The 23265-nt window shown below is 41.1% G+C and overlaps 1 protein-coding gene across 15 annotated transcripts in view; it reads right to left on the reverse strand.

The window, feature by feature from the left end:
• Positions 1-23265, reverse strand: part of FGFR2 (fibroblast growth factor receptor 2) — an 85244-nt gene that overhangs the window by 27357 nt on the left and 34622 nt on the right. For 8 of the 15 annotated variants that reach the window (XM_075107405.1, XM_075107402.1, XM_075107415.1 and 5 more), the window contains 3 exons: positions 22155-22278; positions 4161-4351; positions 3140-3287 (listed from right to left, as the gene is read on the reverse strand). In XM_075107405.1, the coding sequence (XP_074963506.1) occupies positions 3140-3287; positions 4161-4351; positions 22155-22278 (463 nt within the window). Of the gene's footprint in view, positions 1-1401; positions 1547-3139; positions 3288-4160; positions 4352-22154; positions 22279-23265 lie in introns of all 15 variants that reach the window. The other 7 variants (XM_075107406.1, XM_075107403.1, XM_075107416.1 and 4 more) reach the window with 2 other exon arrangements.

Below are 23265 nucleotides of genomic sequence, written 5' to 3' on the forward strand. Positions count from 1 at the left end.
CATATTTCAAGTAACCTCACCAGTGATTACCAGTCTATGAGATTAGATTTTAGTGGGAGTGGTTCTACATAGCTGTTGCTCTGATTGAAACCGTTTTGAAATTATCTTCAAGACAGTTATATGTGCAAACACTGTCCCTAATCCCTTATCTGGGATTCATCCCCCGGATAAACAGCATTCCACAGCAATCAGCGGTCACTCCGCAAGCAATGCATGTTCAAGCTGAAATTTTCTTGTGCCTCACTCTAGGCTTATAAAAATAGTTCAGAAAACCAAAGAAAAATGGTTAAAAGTCCTGTTCAAGCACTGCAAAACGCAAACACTGCTAGCAGAAGCAAGCTCTACACAAGTACTGCTTTGCCTGCTTGGTGACAGACCATGCAGGCTTGGTGTTCACATAAGAGTGAGACGTAATAAAGTCGCCATGTTCAATATATTTTAGTAAAGAATAAGAAATTATCTGCATAAAGTGGGAACATTTCACTCCTGTAATATGAACCTCAGCAATATGCACATGCAGGTTTTGTACCTTTTACTTAGGATTAACAATTAATAAATGGCAAGCACAAGATGACCCAGCAAACCTCAGGAGGTTCATGTTTTTTCAAAGGAACTCCTAAGGCAGCTGCCAACAGTTATAAATGAGAAAATTTGACTAGTGTCAAAACCAGCCACAGTTACATCTTCTAACAGCTAATAACAATTTTCAGACAATAAAGCACATTGATGTTTGTTTCTTTTAAGGACAGAAACACCATCAACCCCAGAAGCGCAAGACATGCTTTGCAGTAAAAGCAAATGACTACTTGTTTTCTTAGAGCATGCAATGTTTAAAGATGCATGGAGCCGATTCCCAAGATATGGAAGGCACTGCTTCTGTACACGATCCATTGGCATTACAATTAGAATTTCCATAAGAGATTTGGATGATAGGTAAAAGTGAATTTAAGCACACTGAATAACTCAGATATTTTAATGAACCAGTACACAACTGTGGCCAAATTACCCCCAAAGCTTCATAAGAAACTTTGGATTTCCTCCTTTTGAAAAATTTTACAATGATTTCTGTGCTGATTTTCGGTTATCTCACTGAAGTGCTAAGGAAGTCAGTTCCTTAGCATTTCTGATGAACATTTAACAGATGTAAAAATATTGCAATTAAGAGCAATAGCCATTCCCCACCCATCCCTTTTTGTTGTTGTTGGGTTTTTGGAGTTGCAAATATGTGACAAAACAATTCACTGGCTTGAGACAACTGTGTTTAAAAGGAAAAAAAAAAAAATCAATCATTGTAAAAGTAATTTTCTGAGACAGAAGCCGTGCTAATTCTGCAGCAATCAACAAGGCAAAAAAAAAAAAAAAAAAAAAGAGGAAAAACCACAGAAAGAGAGCAGTGTATACCTGGCAGAACTGTCAACCATGCAGTGTGAAAGGATATCCCAATAGAATTACCCGCCAAGCATGTATATTCCCCAGCATCCTCAAAAGTTACATTCCGTATATAGAGAACCTCAATTTCTTTGTCCGTGGTGTTAACACCGGCAGCCTAGAAAAAAAACAAAAGAGGGAAGCAAGAGAAAAAGCTAGACATTGAGAGAATTCTTGTGGATAGGGAGATGGAGCCACGGGGCTTTGCACTTTGTAAAGGCAGAGGTGCAGAGATGCAAAGCTCCTTCCCCATCCACAATCCCTCATCCGAAAGGCGTTTACCAACAGGTCCCAGCTCACCTCAGAAAGTAATCAACACCCTTCACCAGACCTAAACTCACCACCTAAACATGCATGCAATCAAATGACATGGAAAAATTAACCCACAAAGTTTTTTTTTCTCCTTCTTTTTGAATAAAAGAAAGTTGAAAGAAAAACAAAGGGAAAACAAAGTAGGACAGAATGCTGGTTCCTTCACATGTAGTTACCTGTTTCAGAGGAAAGAATTTACTATAAAAATGTACTCTGAAATGATTTGGGGGAAAAAAAAAACAAAAGGGCAAATTCTGCTCCAAAAGACACAACTTAGTAGCTCTCTCAAGCAGTGTATGGTCCTTGCATCATCCACTGCCCTACACTTAATATTGTACCTTGTGCAGTGTTGCCAAATCTTGTTTTAAATTGAAGTCTGGTAATATTTGTTGGTTTGCTTAGAAGCACAGTGGAAGGTATCTCAGCTCTTGTTCAGAAAAGATCAGTTGTGGCTCTCAGAGATGCAGAGAAAAACTGGACCCCAAAGGCTCAAGAACCAGAAGATGGAAATAAAATATATTTTTCTAAATCTTAAAGACTGAAAAAGGAAGAATTCTGGAATTTTTTTTTTCCTGGTCTCCTTCGAGACTTGCCAAATCTCTGGCTTGACAAGTCATTATGCACCAAACCAATCAATGCATCACCAATTATCCAAACTCATACAGAGTACATCTTAGACCTAGAAATTTCCAGCTGCCCCAAGCTGGGCACAGCAGGGCATCAGCGTCAAGGTCTCTGTGGTGGAGATTTAGAGAAATTATTGTTTGCTGCTTTTTGTCTCTGTTCCATTCAAAAATGTTACTTTGAAATACATTATGAGAGAATAACACATTTTTTTACCAGACCATTTTAAATTTAGTCGTGAGTTGTAGTTACATTGTTACCAGTCTTTATTGCTATTGAAGGGTTATTACTCAGTTAAGAGCAGGTGAATAACAATGGGAAAACCCTCCCACCCTGCACAGTTACAGGTGACGTGGGAAGTTTAAGTGACTAAACTGACCTGACTTATGCTTCAGTGGGTACCTATGTGAACATTTCATATATATACACACATGTATATATATAAATACATACTAATTAGATGGTAATTACATTATTCAGCGAGTACCTTGTATGTGAACAGCAAAGTATGCAGAATTAACAACCAAACTGGACGTAAACACACAGACACCGAACATGAGAGAATAAGATCAGCATCAGAAACCAGTGCTTATGGTACACACAGAATATTGTGGGAATTTTTCCATGGCTGCTGGTGCAATACCAGTTGCATCACCAAAGGAGGATTACACATATACCACAAGGCCAAAGAGTTATCCTACAAGCTGCCTGCAGTCTCCCAAAGCACCATTTTTTCCAGCTTCTACATCCAGCTTGCTTTAAAAAACATTGTTACCTTGTATACTTGGCAGAACAGAGAGCCAGGCAGACTGGTTGGCCTCCCCTATATAATTGGAGACCTTACAAATATATTCTCCAGCGTCCGCCTCTGTCACATTGTACAGTGTCAGCACTTCAGCATTGGAACTATTTATCCCCGAATGCTAGAATAGACCAATAACACAGGAGAACAATGTCACTGCTGCCCAAAACGGACACCAATCTGTCTATGGTCCCACCACCAACACATCATAAGAATACGCCTTCCACTTCATACAGGTACCAGCGTCAAAACATTGAGGGTTCAGGGTTTTGTTTGGGGTTTTTTTGTTGTGGTGGTTTTTTGTTTGGTTGTTTTTTTTAAAATCCAAAGCATCAAACAAGCAGTGAAAAAACAGTGGTGGGGGAGGGAAGCACCTGGGCTGGTACACCAGCTGCATGGAACAAGGTGGTATAGAGCCGGCTGTCCCGCCTGCCAACGTGCTGAGTTTTGGCAACGCCACCCAGCTTGGAAAACTTTGGAGTTTCCTTGGTCAGGCTTGCTCAGAACGCCTGCTGGCAGGAATGACACCTCTGATACGCCAGCAAAAAATGGACGTCTCTGCAGGCTGAGCATCCAGAAAACCCAACCCTGCCAACAAGCTTTGGCAGCAGGTGTCACATTACTTTGAAATAAAGAGGCTGATGAAACATGAAGGAAATGGAGTAGATTGTCCCAGGTATGTTTTGGATGCGTGCTACCCATACATAAATGTCAATGATGTTCTTTAAGAGGGTTTTCATTTTTTTCGGAATAAGTCACACCTGAAACATTCAGAGATAAAAGACTTCACGGAAGTAAAAAAGAGCAAAACAGTGTCTAAAAGCTGTGCAATTAGCATTCAGACAATCAAATGTTTATCTAACTCATTATTTCGTTTGTAACAAACACTTCAATTTTCAAAAGAAGTTCAGTTCTCAAAATTCTTGGATTTACATCAAATAAATTCAATGCTGTAAAGAAGTCGTCACCATCGCTGGCATCTGTAAAGCCTCACCTTTAAAACCTGAAGATACGGCAGTCCATCTGGTCCATATTTACTGCCATTCTTCTCTACATGTTTTATCCACTGAATATGAGGTTGAGCATCACTGTAGACTTTGCATACAAACTCGACATCACCTCCGACAACTGCAGAGGCATTTGCTGGAAGGCCAGCTTGGAGGATGGGCCTGTGCGGTGATCGCTCTGTTTGGGTCGGGAGGGGGAGTGAGAAGGAGAGAGAGAGAGAGAGAGAGAGAGAGAGAAATAAAGATGCATAAATAGGCAGAGCTGCCAAGAAAACTGTAAGTGAACTCGAGCCAAAAAGCCCTGTAAGCCTGTTGGCTGACTCCTCCAAAATAACTGCAGCCAAAACATAAAACAAAAACTACAGTTCAAAGGAGATCACTTGAGCACTATACTTGTAATATAAAGGATAGCTATTTGGGGGAGGGGAAAAACCTTGCTTAAAAACTTTAAGCATTTTTCATACTTCAACCCAACAAGAATTAAGTAAAATTTAATTTTTTTTTTTAAGCTCTTGTAATAAGTATCTCTGAGCTTTGAAACATTCTAATTGGACTAAACTTCCACAACTTAGGAAGAAAGTTTATTGATTAATTTTTAAAACTGATTAATGTGTTAAAATAAACCAAAGGGAATTTCTCAGAACTAGCAGCAAAGGCCTCAGCACTTAAACTCCTCATGCAGGACGCGCATATCAGACAGCTCGACTTTTCAAAACACTCTGACCAGTACTACCGACAGCTGCTCTCCACTTTACCTAGCCACAGCAGCAGAAATACCAGTTCTTTGTTATTCTGAGCAGGACAGAGAGAAATACAGAGTTCTCTGGAAAACTGCAGTGCATTTAACATGACCCAATAGAGCTTCTAATCTATGGACTTGCTTAAGCATTTATTGGATGTTCCTGGTCAAGCTTACATCGCTGGACACACCGAGTGCACCCTGTATCGCCTGGGTACCTGGAGAGCCACTACAGCCAGTGTTCCCAGCCCAATTCTGTGGATGCGACATACATAGCCTTTGGGCAAAGCATCGATGGGAGCCTTGCCCTCAGCTATGACAGTGAGGCAGCTTTCCACCACCCTTACTAGGCCTGATCTAAAAGCTGCTAAAATCTGGGTGGTGGGCAGGGCACAAGCCCAGCTCCCCAGCCTCCAGGGCCACCAACAGCCTGCTTTTGCTGGAACAGGCAAGCAGGCAAAGTGTAAAAACTTTTCATTCAAACATCACATAAGAGAATAGTCCTCAAAATTACAATCCTGGTTGCCAAATTTCTTCATTATCCAGTGAGCACTATGGACAATACCACCCTCCCCAGAAAACCTTCAGAGAGCTGCCACTTCATCAGCCTAGCTGGGAACTCACCACCTTCTTCATGCAAACTTAACTCTGTCCATTTCTTTTTGTAAGAATGTAAAGTTAATACTGACTTATATATACTTTCAACATGCGAATTAGAAGTGAAAAGCCCATTGCCCATCGCCAGCCTGAGCCATCCATTCTCCCCTGCTCTGGGAATTCTTTCAAAGGTACAGCAGACCTAAATATTTGTTTTTTTAGAAGTTGTGCACTGTCAAAGCTTTAACATTACGAGCCAAATCAACTGGATTTCAAGTCAAGCATTCCTTCTTGAACATACTAGTTTCCAATAAACTGTTTCACAAGCAAACATTGCGAGTGTAATAGCAAATAATGATGCCCATAGAACAATGGGATCTTTTATACAGTCCAATATATTTGGCATGCGGCGAACATCTACTGGGAATTTACTCACTGCAGCTACGCTGGCAGCATACTGCAAAGCAGCGGTCTTGTCTTATTGTGGCAAAAGTGCATTTGTGTTGCACTTATTAAATTATTCCATGGCTATGTGTGTAATTTTCAAAGATGTAGGAACAGTTTAATATTTTTAAATTTGTAAATTACATTAGAACATATGAATTACTATTTTACAGTTCTGGAGAGAACTTTCAGTTTTTCACTTTATACTAAATAAGCTCTAATTCCATCTCCCTCACTCCTTCTTGGGTATAAAACCAGCAAGCAAAAAGCTCTCTTTAATAGAAACCTTACACCATCTTCCAAAACTTATTACAGCTGCCTTCAGTATAAAATGAAACCTTAGAGAATGTTATTTAAAATGTTTTTTAGAAGTCAGTAGGCCTCATGTTTCATTTCTCCACATCAGGGTTTGATTTCCTTTGTGACCTTATTCTCTGCCCTTAAACAAACCAGAGAATGAGGCCTGAAACATCTTGGAACAGTTCCTACTATGCCAGCATCAACACACAAAATGTGTTTAGTTTATCCCGATAGCCATCAATGATTTAGTCTTTTATTGATGACTGTCAAACATTTCCTCTACCAGAAAAGAAGGGGCAAAGCAGAGAAGTAAAAACAAAGTTCTTACATTCTTCGTCCCAAATTCCTTTAAAAAAAAATTAAATTGCGTGCATATGTATAGGTAAGACACTCATTAAATTGCTTCTCTAAAGGTAAATGTGTTAAAACCAAACTTTAGTTGCCTCTGACATATGGAGTAATGATTAATGTTCATCAACACCCCCGCTTCAGCAGAAGGGAGTATTCCTATGCCCACGCAGGCAAACAGCACAGAACAACATAACCATCATGATGCAAATTCAGCAGGGTTTTGTGACAATCCTGGAGCCCAAGGACCACAAGAAATACACTCAGTATTGGGGAAACTAACTAGTTATGGAGAAACAAACGAACATGTATAATTCTGTATGGTATCATTTCTTGGAAATAGTCAATTCAGGATGCTGTCCTGTCTTTCCTATTCCTCTGCAAATCACACACACTTACGGACTCTTCTTAGGCATAAGTACTGTCAAAACCATATTCATAAATTTCATGTCACTATTCCGCATTTAAAATACAAGCCTTATGTCTGTAAGCAGATATCATCGCTCAAACAACTGGCTACACTAATATTGGATGGAAACACTGCGTTGTTTTTTAGTAAAGACTAGCAAAGAGTCAAAGTTACCTTAAGAAAAAAACAAACTTAAAAGCCTGGTGAAACTAATTTTATCATTAGCCTTACACAGCCTAATAATTACAGTCAGGATCATCACTATAATGACCATATAAATCTCTAGTTATTTAACTTGGGCTAACAACAATTTCATATGCAGAAGTTGGCAACCAATCTCATAGCTCTGTAGCCCTACTGATTTCAATATTCCCCTTGTACATTAATATTGAACTGAATCAGAGCCTCAGGAAATAAATCTTTACTATTTGACCACTGAAATGTTAGTGTTTCACCCTCACTGCTAACACAATATGTTTCAAAAACAAGTCAACAGCATATGCCATAATATAGAAAATCACCCCATAGATTGGCTCTCTTCAAGCATACTAAACACTATATCATAAGGACTATAAAAAGTAGTAGATACTGATTTTATTACCATAAATATTAGTTATTTAGTGAACTACATGCAGATCTACAAGGTTTTTCATAGATATGCCCTGCTTTCTTAAACAGACCTTCCTGGTTCAACTGAAATGTAATAGATGTTTAAAAGCAAATGTAAAGTATGTTTAAAAATTGTTAAAATTGAAAAATATTTTCTGTATATTGATCTGAAAGTAATTGAGCCAAACTGATAATTATTATGTATGTCTCCGTATGTTACATTTCATTTTTACAGTGGTTCTTCCCAAAGTCTAACATTACAATACACACTTAAGGCTGGATCCCACCTCAAGGACCATCTTGCTTTCTCCAACTTGCAGTTTAGATACAAAACCAACATCATCCCCATTTGAGAAGTCAATTATCTACAAAAGGCAGAGTGAAAATGATTGCTTACATGAGGAATATTATATTCAAGACTACAAGCATCTAAATTTTACACCACCATAAAAGTGCCCAGGACTTGAGCCTTTCTGCTTAGAATTGCTTGAGCAATTCCGCTTGCTTATCTATACACAAACAGGCCTGCTATCTGAAAAGACAACTGACAAAGAGACCTGCCCAGTGGCTTAGAAGAAACTGTCATTTAGCCTGTTAATGTTAAAACTTCAGAATACCTTCCTCCGAGAGAGAAAACTGCGCACAGAATCCAGGAAAGCTGGAAAATTCCAAGTTTCAAAAATACTGGCACAATGGCAGGAGCTGCCCAGGAAACTCTCAGCACTGCAGGACTCCTGGAGATGGGTGGGAGCCCATCCTGCCACAGATTGAGGGAGATGTGACTGGAAGAACTACCATGGAAGTGGCTACTGGAGCCTGCACACTTGACAAGGAGTCCTGAGAACTGGCTCTTTAAGAAGTTTAAGTTCCCTTGACAAGTGGTTCCTGCAAGAGGGCCTCATTTCTCTCCCGTCTTTGGCTTTATCTCTGATTTTTTTGGTGACCAGCTGCAGCCAACACAGAGGGCAATCAGAGAGAAGAGAGACAGGAATGTCATGGTGCAAACATATGAGGAGAAGACACTGCGGTACGGAGGTGGATGATAGGGGCCAAAACCCAAGTTTCACAGCCAAGAGAGACCAGAAGATGCAATCCCACCACCCCGGTCCTAGCATGGGGGGTTCAGGGATGGAAAACTGCGGGAAGAGAGGCTGCTCACCGAGCATGCCGGTGGAGGGAAGATGTAGGGCAGAATCTGCTGCTGCCAGAGACCGAAGTAGAGCGTATTGTGACTGAAAAGAGTGGCTCTGCTGCTACTGGAGTGCCTTGGCAAGGAGAGGAGACAATAACCCCGGAAAGGGTGAGCTCTGGGGCCCATCCCAAGGCCAAGTCTCCTTAGCAACCTGGCTGTGCCACGGGCTGAGAAGAGCTCTGGTAATTGTCTATCCAAGCCTCCTTGTCACCCTAGCACAGACAGTTCAGGACCTTTCATGGGAGCTAAAAGCCAGAACCAAAGCCCATTGAAGTCAGGGGAAAAACTCACATGGAATTCAATGGGCTTTTGATAAGGCATTTGATTCATTTCAAACAAAAAAAAAATGAAAACTACTCTTATTTTCTCCTTTTGAATGTGTTTTTTCCTCTCCTTGCAAATGTGTGATTCAAGTGCAGCCTAGGAAAATAAAAGCTGAATAGCAAATGCAAGACCAAACATGAGTTCTGGGGACAACAGAGAGATCGTTGACTGAGGGGGGGCGGCGAGAAAAAAAGTTATCTGACTCTTTTTCACAATTTTGAATGAGACAAGATGTCTTTAATAACAGTTTTGAAATGTTACTGACTCCTAAGGAGTCATCCTGACGGCTGCCACTGTGAGGCTACAGAGGGCTCCCTGCAACGATGCCTCTCAGTGCGTCAGTAACCATTCTGGATCGATAGCCCCCGGTAGAGGTTCTCTGTATTCAGTCATCACTGAATGAGAAAATGAAGCAGTTCCAGCTGTCTCGGCTCAATTGAAAACATAGACCTGTTATGCCTTCCTCACTTGCCCTGGTCAGCACAGCATGTTAAGCTCTAGTTGCCTTTTTTGCCTGACTCCGAGCTCAAGAAGTCTTCAGCAGCAGTCTGGACCCTGTCCGGTGAAAACACTGCCCATTCCCAACCACCTTCCTTCTGATCGTGCAACATCTGTTGCTTTGGAAAATGCTAATTATCCTGTAAATTATGGGTCTCAAAAACATCCTACAGCATTTTAGGCCAGACTATAATCACAGCCTCTTGTCTTGGCTTAGCATCCCAAACTTGCAAGATTGACTCGTCAGCCTTAAAATCACAGCCTTTTCATTGTATACTTGGACTGAAACATTTCTCCCCTTTCTTCTTCACCCTGTATGCAGCACTCCTCTGCCATTTCCACTGAACCATGTACCTTATACAGGCGCTCCCTGAAGGCCACCGAGCTCAGGGAGCAGCACTGCTGAGGGAAGGACATGTTGCTACATGGCTCTGTCCCCAAATTAACTGCATGTGTTCTCCCCTATCCAACAACACATCACATCTGGGGATTTCCTTTGCAGGTACTTTACAGACAGATGCACATATGCCCAACACATCCCTTGAACTGCTAACTGACACATGGACAAACCTCGTGGACTGGCAAAACCAGTGGCATTACCCATCTCTGGGACACCCAGAGCCCCCTCCTCAAGCCCTCTTCCAAACTATACCCATAGGATTACCAAAACTCCTCCAACAGAAAATGCAGTTATACGGTTAACTTCTCAGGTGATTTAACCACTGCCTGGAGCTGACAGGAAGGTAAAACCTCTCAGATATAGCTCCAGCTTCCCACAGGGCCCAGTGCAACCCATGCCACCTCAAAGCTGAAATTCTTCTCAGAAGTAGCACTAATGGCCATTTCACCCACAGTTTGCGGAAACAACTCTACCTGTGCAAGCCACTCTGCCTCTACACTCAATTTTTGGCATCCCTGTTTGGACTGTACACATACGTACTATTATTGTTGGCTCTGATTGTTTTTTGGTGGTGTGGATATCTACCACTGGGTAAGGGCATTTACTAAAGCCACTGGACCAACCACAGGATATCAGTCTCTGATCACTACCTATTTGGGCTGAATATCAACCATTAAAAGAAAGATTAAATCCTTATCAATCTCTCACCCTTCAGTGAGTGGAGACCTTTCAAGTTTCTACCCTGCTCTAGCTGGCAACAAAGGAAGCATTTTGGACGAAAAGACACAAGGACCACTGTCCTTCATGAAAGATGCCACCTACACGAGCTGCAAATCTAGCCTCGATTCATAAGTGCTCAGAGGCTGAATTAGAACGCCTTTTTGAGGAGGGTTCCAGGAGCAGCCACGGTATGAGGAATTGCAACTCGGATTTCTCTGTAAGACCAGCATTATCCAAGTTCATACAAAGGACTCAATTTGAAACTATACACTTGTTCTCCATACCCCTAGGTGGAGTGGTGTAGGAGGAGTCTAAGCAGATGTCAGAGTCCCCACAGGAATTTCCTCCTTCAAGGTAGCTTTCTACACATGGGCCAAGCCAAACCTTTGCTTCCTTTCTCCAGCAATAAGAAATTGCTTATGGGGGCCTGTGCTCTATGCAATGCTGGAAGGAAAACACTGCTACCTCCACTATTTTGCTCCATGGCATGGAGGAGTAAGGGTAAGTGCCGGCAGCCCTTTCAAAAGAACAGAAACAACTGAGCAGGTGTAGGTAAAACGCCTTTACTACTTAACGTCATACACTATATATATGGGAGCCAGGAGCTGAGCAGCTCCTACCAGCTGCACGTCAGTTTGGTTTCCTTTCTGCATAATATGAAGCACTGCAGGTTGTTTATAGCCAATTCAGAAGGGCTGCTGAACTGTCATGTTCCATTTATATGTACATACATACACACCTCTCAAATCATCGCTTCCTAGGTAATTTATACATGCCAAGGTAGCATTCATCACAAGTTAGGGACAATGCTCTCTTCCCAAACTCCACAAAATGAGAAAAGATGTTTTAAGGCTACAATGAATAACAGATCACTGTCATTAAATACTAAGAGATAAAGACCATCCCTGGAAAGAATGTTTGATAAAGAACAGGAGCCTTTCAGGCAGAATAGCTTATGGATCACACCAGCATTACCTGTGCTAATGAAATCATGCCTTACAAATTTTGGCATCTTTTGTCAGTAGGCATTAGCCAACAAATGCTCATACTATTCAATGTTCCTGTACAGCAGGAGTCTCCATGTATAGCATTGCCTATTGGCCCAGTGCTAGTCCAAGAAGTTATCTCGGTGGCCAAGAGCTCAAAGGGGTATTACTGCAGCTGGAGCTCCTGGCCCTCACAAGACAGCCCAGCAAGGCCCAGAGCAGCGCAGGGATCTGCTCATGTAGATGGGAGTGAGGGGCTAACCTCCATTACCACTTTCTAAACTCCCTCTGTCCTCAAATTTAGAAGATTTTAAAAGTTTTTTATATAAACTTGAGGCATTACTTTCTGTCGGTGTGTCACACGCTTCATCATTGCTAACTACTAGGCCCAAGCGCCCATCTCTGCTTTGGTCTGTGGACCAGTATCAACAATCAGCATAAAGTCAGACAGCAGGGAACCAGACTCCATATATTCCTGCTGTCAGTCAATATTTTCTCATAAAATTAAACATTTTAACACTGACATTAAAGAATTTTAGTTCTAAAGACTGAAATTTTGTCACAGATACCAGAAGCAGACAGCTTCCTAGCTATAGCAAAGACTGCCACCCCATCCAACCTCCTTCTGCCACCTAAGCCCTCCTACTTACCAAGGTCAGCCAAGTAAAAGGCAGCAGCTTTTTAAAATCTCTGCAGAAACTAATCAGGTGTATTCAAACTCTTTGTCCTTGGCTGCACCACCTTCACCTCTGATCTGAAGTAATGGCAGAGTTTCTCCAGCAGGCAAAGCTCCTATTGACGTTATCCCATCTGTCTCTTTGGATAGCTCTACAGCATGGCTTCAGTTTGCTGTCCTACGTGCCTTTTAGCTAAAATTCATCTTTGCATATCACCTTTACAGCATAAGTTCATCTGCACACTCCTTTGTCATATGGCAGCAAGCCAAGGAAAAGAAAGCAGGCAAGACTGACTTATTTGGCTTGATACAAAGCCTGTTGATGTCAGCTAACGGGGGGGGGGGGGGGGGGCGGGGAATATCACAATCAGAACTATCCTTTCAAATCACACATATATTAGAGAGTTAAGAGAGACAGGAACATCCAGCAAGCCCAGGGATAAGGCAGGCAACATGAATGCTCTTGTTTTAAAACATAAAATTATCAACAGGGTTTTAAGACCAGTTCGTCTTTAAAGCAAAGCCCTGTTGTCAGGCTGACACAGCGTGGGTTTCATCAGCCCGGTGGAGCAGAAAAAGTCATAGCAGCAAGACTTGTACAACACTAATACTGGAGTTTGCTTGCAGTATTCCTCACACAGTGCATGCATAAGCAAAAGCTTCATACATGTCTGAACAAAGAGGGTAGAGGCCTTATTTTGGTTTGAAAAAAAACACGGAAAAACAGAACAATGAGGAGCTGAAATTTTCACTGACATTCTTTTCAGCATGCCCTAAAAGAAAGAGGCTGCAAGAGTATATGAAAAACAACTTGTGACTTCTCACAGACAAGTGGTAAATTTTTATTGTTCTGGCTGTTTCCAGAGACTGCAATAATTCTTATGCACACAGATACCATCCTTTGTACTGTGCACAGCTCCCAGCACTCAGCTGCTTTATAATAACCAGAGACAATGCTGGGGTCCAGCATCATTGGACGGGGCTCTCCAGTAGGCTCTGCCAAAGGTTTACCGTATGTCTAGCAAAAAGCATCTCTCCCCCAGGGATGATGCCCTCTCCCAGCTGCAGTGGGTTTAACTCACCAGTGTACCCAGCAATGCCATAAAACACACCGTGGGAGTTGTTGTGGGCTGTTGTTATTGTGACCTGACTCCATATTTTTCATCCTCCTGGTTTCCTTTCCTGAAAACAGCTCTGCCTTTAAAGTAAAATGGAAAAAGACTATGTAAACCTTTAAAAGCCCTCTTATGCTTCTACACTTCCCCCCCCCTTTTCTTACACAGCACGCTTGCTCTATTGAAGAACACAGGTGTGAAATTATCGGAAGGACCATGGTATTCTGCCTCCCCTGCTAGACATGGCTGACCACCGTACCTGTGCACAGGCTCTCAGGGCAGGAGAGAAGCTCCAGCTCTCAGAGTTTCAGTGCTCTGTGCTGGACCATCCTGGTTTAGCCTCAAGACGTGCCTATCTTAGACCGCACTCAGCCTTCAGTCTTGCCTCCCCTGGTGATGAAGTTTGCCATCATGTGGTCCCATGTCAGGAGGGGAAATGTCCCTTCATCAGGATCACTCTCAATTCTGCAACAGAGTCCACAACCTGTTCTAAACGTTGGTCCAGATGCTGAAGAAGAATGCTCTTGGGAAGACACTGATTATTCGTGTTTGTCATTATATTTCAAGTAATTCAGGTAAATACAGGTAAAGTTTGCAAGACAGAAGATGCAAGAGCTTTCACAGCAAGCCCTTAGGCTGGCCACACTTGGATGCAAACTTTGTGCTCCAAAACAAGAAAGATTTCTCTGTTATTTCCTACAGTTCTCAACCCCTCTTCTGCATCCACATTTTCCTGCCTTTCAGCACACACTCTGAACAGCCAGCTTTCTATGAAGGCAGATGCATGCAAAATCAGTACAGCTATTTCCTCACATCTGAACATTTCTCAGTTGTTTATAGTGAACGCGAGAGATGCCCTTACAAACCCCTCAGCACCCCACTCCTCGCTGCTCCTATTCATTGGCAGGTTTACGCACTGTCCCCTGAGCCCAGGCAGCACCAGCCTCCGGCCGAGCAGCAGGGGACAGAACTGCTTTCTGAGAAAACTTCACTGTGGAGTGGAAGGGGGATAGTCATTTGTTAGGATATTTATTCAGATGTAGACATAGGAGGTTTTCGCCAACACTCTAGACAGTGCATTGGCACAGGTATCAGAGGAAACGTACATTTAAAACCAACTGCTGAAATAATGTTGCTCAGTAATATATATAATCCAATAGCAGAAATGATGCTGCAGAAATACAAACACTACCCAACGTATGCATATTCACTTGTAAAGGCAGAATACAACTTAAAAGCAACTATGTTGATCACCTAATTTGTGACTGTGATTCAAAAAAAAAATCACTAAAAGTATATAGAATTTTAGACTTTCACAAGCATCTTGTAAAAATGGTAAAGATTAACTTTATTCCGAATAATACACTGTCATGTTGAGTTCTGCACTCCACGAAAGTTCTGACAGTATCAGTGTTTTTCTTTCATGAGCAGTCAAAAATTTCAACACATTCATGCAACCTTTTAAAGAGCAACCTGAAAAAATAATATTTTTTATTTACAGAGTAGTTCAACATTCAAAAGTGCTTTAACAAACTATGATTTTTTAATGTGGCTTTTAAGTTATGATTAAAATAGATTTCACTTTATGTTTAAATGGAACAACTGCCATTGAAGCTGCACCAGGGGAGCAGTAGTGATCCCATGACCTAATAACTTAAAATCCTGAAAAGCTGTAACTACAGCCGTCTTTGGATTTCGAGTCACACAGTGGTTTGCAGAGCAGTGAGAGGAGAGGACACAAACACGAAGGTTTTAAGTGCAACCTCTTCTCTAATAGCAACAGGATTTCACATCTTACTGGATTTTTCACACTTTGGTACTGCCAGATCTCTCACCCCCTTACCTATCTCACCCTGGCTCCCATCCCTCAAGGTTTTTTCTCTCCTGCATTGAAAACCTCATTGAAAACCCCATTGAAAACCCCATTGAAAACCCCCCACACCCTTTCACTCTTGTATCTTCCCAGCGCCATCAACCCCAGCCTCAGCTATATACAACCATGCACAACCCCCCAGTCCACCACTGAGTGCCATCCACCGCCACCTCCGCTACACCTCTTTTAATCCTAGTTTAATCCCCAAAACCACCAGCGTGGTAGTATCATTTAGCATTCACCTCACCCTGTCAGGCAGCTATCCCATTGCAGCCACAGGGTTGTCCCACCTCTGCATTTCCTCCCACACTCGGAGACAACATGAAGAAATACAAGGTGCAAACTCCTCATTAATAAGGCAATCATGATTAATAACCTTGTGTTTGCTTTTAATATGTCCCTTCATCCAGTCTGTATCGCAGTTGTTTTATGATTTTTCTATATTTGTGATAATTCAAGCTTTGCCTGCCTTTTTTTGTTTGTTTGTTTTTTTGTTAAAGAGGATGCAACTTTACCAATTTACAGCCAAATACTCTGCCAATAGTAACAAAACTTTTGGGAAAAGACTGGACCAGGTCAAAAAGACCCTCTGATTAGGCACAGACATGGCTTTCGGCACGTGCCAGTTGTGCATTTAACAAGGCAACAGTCTTGTTAGCATCTTCAGAGAACTCCTGCAAATTCCTACTTGTATTTTCACGATTAGGATACTGCACAAATTAGAAGGCACGATTAAAAATTATAACAACAGAGCTGAAACAATATCCTGTTCATAATTCATCAAAAGAAAGAGAAATACCTGCCTTAGGGCTGTAATAAGACAGAAAGTGGGACAGGGAGACCAGTCCTCTCAGCAGACTCTGCAGGAAGCATTCCAAACATGAGAAATTCACTGTTCACCCAGCAGATGAAGTAATGACACTAGTATTTGTCTATAAAATGTAATATAGCCAGACTACTCCAATGAAATCAGAAGCTTTAACACTATAAAACTAGGGTGTTGGAATATTTTTACCTTATTAAGAAGGGGGGGGCGACCTATAAGCTTTCATTTTCCCTGAGCTGAACCATCACACTGTGGTCTTTGTTTTCGGCAGTGAACTGCACAGCCTCCAGCACTAAACAATTTGTGTAATTTCTTCTCAGATGCACACACCTTGCCAAAAGCCTAGTGGCAGGTATAAAGTCCACACTCAGGCTTATCAGTACATTAAATAAAATCTTCTTCCCTCTCAGCCTAACCAAACACCTGAGGGTAAGCATCAGAGTGGATTCCTGCATGGTTTCAGCCCCTGTCTCGTCACGTCCATGCCGCGAGCACTTGGGTGAAGACGTCAAGCCAAAGCTTGTCCATGTAAAGAGCCAGTCGACAACTACAAGCACATCTGCCAGAAATGCAAGTTTAGGCTTGGTTGTAATACCTACATTTAACTCCTGCCAGACATTAGTGATGCAACATCCAAGGCATGTATTTATTGGTGTCAGTTCCTTTTTCATATGTAACACGAATCCTAAAAAAGTTTCCAAAGAACTAGAGGAACGTACTATAGTTAAGACAAATTAATTCTGAACTTTATTTCAACAAAGCAAGCCTCAGCAAAAAGCAAACAACAATGCAAATGTTTTTATGAATTCAGGAATGACAAAATGGAAACATGTCTTTTAAAAAAAAATATGTATGTGTGTTCCTGCCATGTTCGCAGCTAGAGACTCAGAGTACATGAAAATCCAAAAATAAAACTGAGTAGAGACAAAAGGAAAGTTTTTTTCTTCTGCCTTAACTAAGGGAAGTATAAACACTGAAATATCAATAGAAAAAAGTAGAATTTTTTTTTTTTTTAAGTAAGATGCTGTAAAAAGAATAAAATTTACCCTAAAACCCTCTAAATGGCCAAGAGTTCAGAATAAAAGCAGTGTTTTGCACACCCATATAGTAAAACCACTCACACATGAGATTTTTGGGGCACAAGCATTAAGCTGAGAGTAATTTAAAATGCTTCCTGGATGAGAAGTCATTCTCACACTGTCTTCATATGAAAACATGAATTAGTGTTAAGGGACAACTGCATGGTACTCTGCCATCTCTGGAGTTCACTCCTCAGTAACAAGAGCCAGAGGCATGGCTATTAGGTAGATTAGAAACTGTTCAAAGTACAGCTAAAACTGACTGCAAAAGGACTTCTTAAAAAAAAAAAAATTTTGTGACAAGTTATGTTCATTTTTATAGTAAACAGCAGGGTCTTCTTACACATTCTTGGAAGATGTGTTGTGCTACAGCAGCTGCTTATAAAACACAGTAAATGAGGTAAAGTACCAAACTTCATCTGAAACAAAACCATCTTTTGTTTCCCTGGATGATGACATTAAATAGGACAGAAATGGCTACCTGCACTAGAAGTGTTCAAAGACTAACCTTTTTTTTTTTTGCCATTAAAATATAAATTCAATTAGTTATTTCCATGCTTAAACAGAACTGCTGCTGCTGAAATTGTACTCTAGCGATAATTGCAATCCAAGAGTGATCTAATTATATACAAGTCTCAGTGGCTGCATTCCCACATTGCTTCCTACAACCCAGCTTCGCTACAATACAACTCGTAAGTGAAAACCACATCGTTTGCAATCGTCCTCCCTTAAGACTGCATGACTTATATATATTTAATGAGAACGGAGTTAATCTATTAGTAAGCTTACTATGAAAATGTGAGTTTCTACCTACTGTTAAATACGAAAGATTAGAAAGGCGCTTCAGTTGCATGTAAAAAAACCAGCTGATGGGCTAAACTGTACAAGGGAAAGAACATTCTTTTAATAAGGTACTGGATTAAGATTCAAGTACCAGCTTTACTTTTTGGGTCCGCCACCAGCTTCCTGTGTGACCCAGGGCAAGAAATTTCATCACTCCACAGCTCCATTTTTCAGCTATAAAAAGGACAGTGACATTTCCTTCTGCCGGCCTCTCCACATTTCTGTAGTAAGCAATACTGCGCACTGGTACATTGCCTTGGACAATAAGTATCCAATATTAATTGAAGCTTCTGGGTAATACTCCAATAAAAAACTAAAACTGACTTGTCTCCCTTTCACAGGATCCTAACCAAGTTTTGTTTTGACACCATTTGCTGCTACTGCACTCTAACACATCTGTATCCCTGAGCAAAGCCCGGCATACAGCCTGCTTAAGCCCCTGCTTTGAAATGGAGGAGGAGAGCGGAAAAGGCAGTCAGTTGGGGTATCCCGAACATTTAAAGAACAACTTTGTCCAATACAGCATATCCTGGCCAACTCAACCGGACAATTCCCCACTAATGCTGTCAACATGCACAAGTATCCTGTGTGATACAGAGAGGCTGCCAACAACTTGCTCCTTTTTTTCTTCAGTATTTTCTACTCCCATTGTAAAAAAATTCAGTGCAATGGCTTTGCCAGGTTTGTAAATTTGAATGAGACCATCTGAGCTGATTATTTTAAGAGGGTTCTTGCAAGTAATTACAGGGTAAAAATGAGAATACTTCACACCTACATTCTGACTGAAAACTACTCAGCTCTGCTGGCTCCAGGCTTTTAATTGTCAAAAGAATTCAGGGTTTGGAAAGTTATTGGCATCAAGTAATACTGGATATTCCTAACCAGCATTGTGTCATGATTTGGCACGATTTTTGCTGGGATACCTCCCAAATCTGTGACATAATCAGAGGGTTCTCTACATTACACCATATAGTCAGATGCTCATGTTAGTGTAATATGTTACCATGTTTAATACCGTTTGCTATTACTTACACTTAATCAACTCTGGAACCAGTTAAACCATATAGGAAAAGCAATTTCAGAGGCTTTCAATTGACAGTTTTCCACATACAACTTGACCTAAAATTACGACCTGAGGTTTGCACGATGCAGTCTACATACGTAATTGCCTCTAAACAAACATCCATAACTCTCCACAACCCTGTGGGAACTGAAAATTCATATGAGAACAGGGGGGGGAAAAAAAAAAGCACAAAATTAACTTCTGTAGAACTCTCTCAACTAGAAAAACTGTCAGAGTTTCCCCTTCTGACCAGCCTTAATTTACTCCTTCAGCAATTTTATGCCCAGCCTCCATGATTACTACAAGCTTTCAGCAACAGAGAAATGGCTGAGCTCCCCAACATCAATCCCCCTTTTTCCAGTTAAAGTCCCAATGCAGTATCTCTTGAAAGATGCACAGTAAATTCAACCCATGTACATTAGGGTGCGCATTTCCGTACATATGTTTTCAAAGTGAACTAACAATTACACCCTTTAACTCATCAAATTCAATGCAAAAATAATTTATGCGGAACTCCAAAATGCAGGCTGTAGCTTGCAGAGGTCACTTTTGGACTTCTGATTTCCTATCTCACGGGGCCTGAGGATCACAAAGTGCTGAATATTCACTCAGGGAAAAATGAGGACCCCTTTGGGTGCCTTCAGCTGGGTACCCTGGACCCCAAATCAGTAGTCACGTTTGACAAAATTCATTTACTTTTCTGCCTCTGTATAAGAAGGAAATAGACATTTAAATAAATGACATAATCCTTATTACCATTCCATTCATTCATGCAGGTCACTATCATTTACTGCCAGGAAAAATAAACTTCTGCATAATATTCCTCAATGTAAGACATTCAAAAGGCTCAAAGCAGGAGAGGAGGTAAGAGGGCCTCTGACAAACATTTGCTCAAGTGACCACAATATCCATGAACACCTTCGCTAGAAGAAATGGGTGAAGAAATTTATAGTCAACATGAAACATGGGAGACTGGGACTGGGGCAGTAAAGAGGAAAAGGAGCAGGGGACAGAGAAGGGAAGGGGAATTTTTAATCAGTTTTGTTCTAGCAAGGACTTCTTCCAATATTGCAAAACTATAATTTTCCTCCCATGTAGCTTACTAAAACACAGGTTTAAGCAAAAGCAAAGTTAAGACAACCTAGGCTCCCTCAAGGATTAAGGGGGAAAAAAAAACACAACCGAAAAACCTCCAAAATCCCACTACACATCATCTTCTTACATTCTTCCTGGGCCAGGCCCTGTAAATCAATCCTTGTCCCTGGCAAGCCCATGCAAGCAGCCCACGCCCTCCAGCAAGGTGGTCAGCAGAAGACAGAGGCACACAAAACACAATTTACTATCACCTCTGGCAGCCATTGCTGCTACACGCTCCATAAACTTTGTTTAAACAAATGTTCAAACAAAAATGGCTTTGCCAGTCGCTTGGTTCACCTCAACAATACCCATAGCTCACTCTACCAAGGATGACAAAATACCGCTGAGGCTATAAAAATCCTCACTGTTTTCGGTGTTGACTACCTAAAAGCAAGTACACGTGAGCTGGGTGTTTCACAGACTGGCTTTGAAGACTTAAAACATATTGGGGCTGGTGGCAGGGTTTCAGTCTGATGGCATCCCCATCACAAAATTATCTTTTTCCTCTTCAGCTGCACGAAGGCCAGCTCTCACTGGCATTTTCATGGGGAATATTTTCATTTCTTGCTGCTGAGAAGCTAGCACTTATTTTCTTTTGGACTGGGGGGTGTCCACAGATTTAAGTGATCCCAGACAAAATAAGATGCTACTTCTAAAGAGCATCCAAAACAATGTGAGATATGAATTTTTATTCATGTAAAAATCAATCAAGAAATAGGGAAATGAAAATTTTGTCACTGTTTTGGTCATATACCCAAAATCACAGTAAGATCCTCCATAGAAGATAAGTTGGGGTGTCAGTCACCAGCCAAAAGCAGCTTACAATCATCAAATTCATTTTTGCTTTCAATACTGACTGATCAGAAGTTTTATTCACAGAGCTTGTGATGCTCAGATCATTCCACAAGCCTGGAGACAGCAAAACCCATTCAAGACATCAGAAACTGCATATCAGATCCCCAAAGGTACTACCAGCAGGTCCTATTATAACAGCCAACTGGTTACTTTTGGACAATAAGATCCTGAGAGTTAATAAAAGTGCTCACACCCATCCAGGCTAATGAGCAGGAGTAGGGGTGAATGGAATTTGTTCCTGAGATTTCAAGCACTGATTTAGCTAAGCACTTAAATTAATAGTCCTGCTGAATCACAGCTTTGCTACTACTAAGAATTCAGACAGCTTTTTAGAATTTGTCCTCAAGTAAAACCATTTATTCACAATTTGTCACCTATGTTTCAGGGACTCCTCACAGCCCATGCAATGGGCTACAGTCAGATCTCTGTTATTCTGCTGTTAATGCTAAGTACCTTTCCTGAAGCTCCAGGTCTGCACTAGCTTTACCACAATCAATATCTAGCTTTTCATTTAAAAAAAAATTATTCAGCTATAATAACAGCAGTCTAAAGGATCACTTGACAGTTTTCATAACTGCAGTTATTAAATTTGTGTTAGTAAAACTGTAGAAGTAATAATTAAATTGTAATACGAATGATTAAAACTGCATCAGTATTTATCATTTGTTCATCACGGTAAGCTTGTAGGTGTATCACAGCAACACAAACTTACACACGTGGATATTACACTTTGCCAAGGCATGGGTAGATTAGTCCTACAGACACAACTGAAACAGATGAATACATAAAGTTATGTAGAAATTGGTTATGTAGTGAAATCTTATCTTTAGACTACTTTGAAATCATCTCCAAAATCAACGCAAAGTATATCAGCTTAGTTCTAAATGTTTTAACGGAGAAACTAGTTAATTAAAAATATTGTCTTACATGTGACAAAGTTTTACTTACCGACAACGTCAAGATGATATGTGTGATTGATGGATCCATACTGGTTTTCCACTATGCACGTATAGTTTCCTTTGTCAGACGGGACCACGCTCTCCATGATGAGACTCCAGTGCTGGTTGCGGACCTGGAGGGTTGTAACCAGAGAGGTTGGGAACATTGCTAGCATAGTCTCACCCTCTCCCCCTCCAAAAGAATTGCTTTCTCAATAGTTAACCTTTTGTAACCCATGTTTTAAAGCCTCTTCTGCGCTCGTTTGATGGTTCTGGACACTGAAATACTTTATTCCTGATCAGGTACAGCACAGCTGCAGCAGTGAAAGCTTTCATGCATTTTGCTCTAAATTCACCTCACTCCTGATCTGAGCACTGCAGACATCAGTGCACACTCAGTCCTACCAGGCTTAGGAGGATGGCACCAATTAGCAGCAGTTGTCTTACCAGGCTTTACCTCTCAATCCACTCTAAAGCAAATTCACACCCTCAGGACGTTTCCATCTGTCTCCAAACAATCATCTGATAACGTTAACTATCCAGCCCAGCAGCAGTATCATATTGGATGGATATGATCCCCTAACATCTAAGCCTCCGCCTTTCTCTAATAGCTCAATTACACAGCCCGCATTTTGGAGAAACAAAGTACAGAAGGGCAATATTTGGGATCCCTCCCACAAACAGAGTGCGTCACTTCTCTTGCTACTCTGAGGTACCACAAGAAAGAAATAAAGATGCTGCCTCATGAAAAATGCCTGAAGAAAATCCCCATGGAAACAGAGCATACGGATATATATTTATTTTATACAATCCTTCTCGGACTGAATGTATTAAAGGTGCTGATTCTGTTCCCATTTGAACTCAAAAGGAGAGTTGGCATTGGTCTTGCAGAAAATCGGATCCAGCCCAATACTGGGAGGATATAGAGTCATCCGGTACACATATATATTTCCTGCATCATGAGTTGGCTCCTAAAATGGCTGGCTATCCACTAATCTCTTATTTTAGCATTACATTTTTCACAAAGCGCTCAAAGAACTTAACATTATGTAGCTGTAATCTACAACCTTTAAACTGCAGAGTACTTATTTTAGCAAATGGAATAAAAATACAGTCTGGTA

The sequence above is a fragment of the Phalacrocorax aristotelis genome, chromosome 12 (assembly GCF_949628215.1).
Source record: "Phalacrocorax aristotelis chromosome 12, bGulAri2.1, whole genome shotgun sequence".
NCBI lineage: Eukaryota > Metazoa > Chordata > Aves > Suliformes > Phalacrocoracidae > Phalacrocorax > Phalacrocorax aristotelis.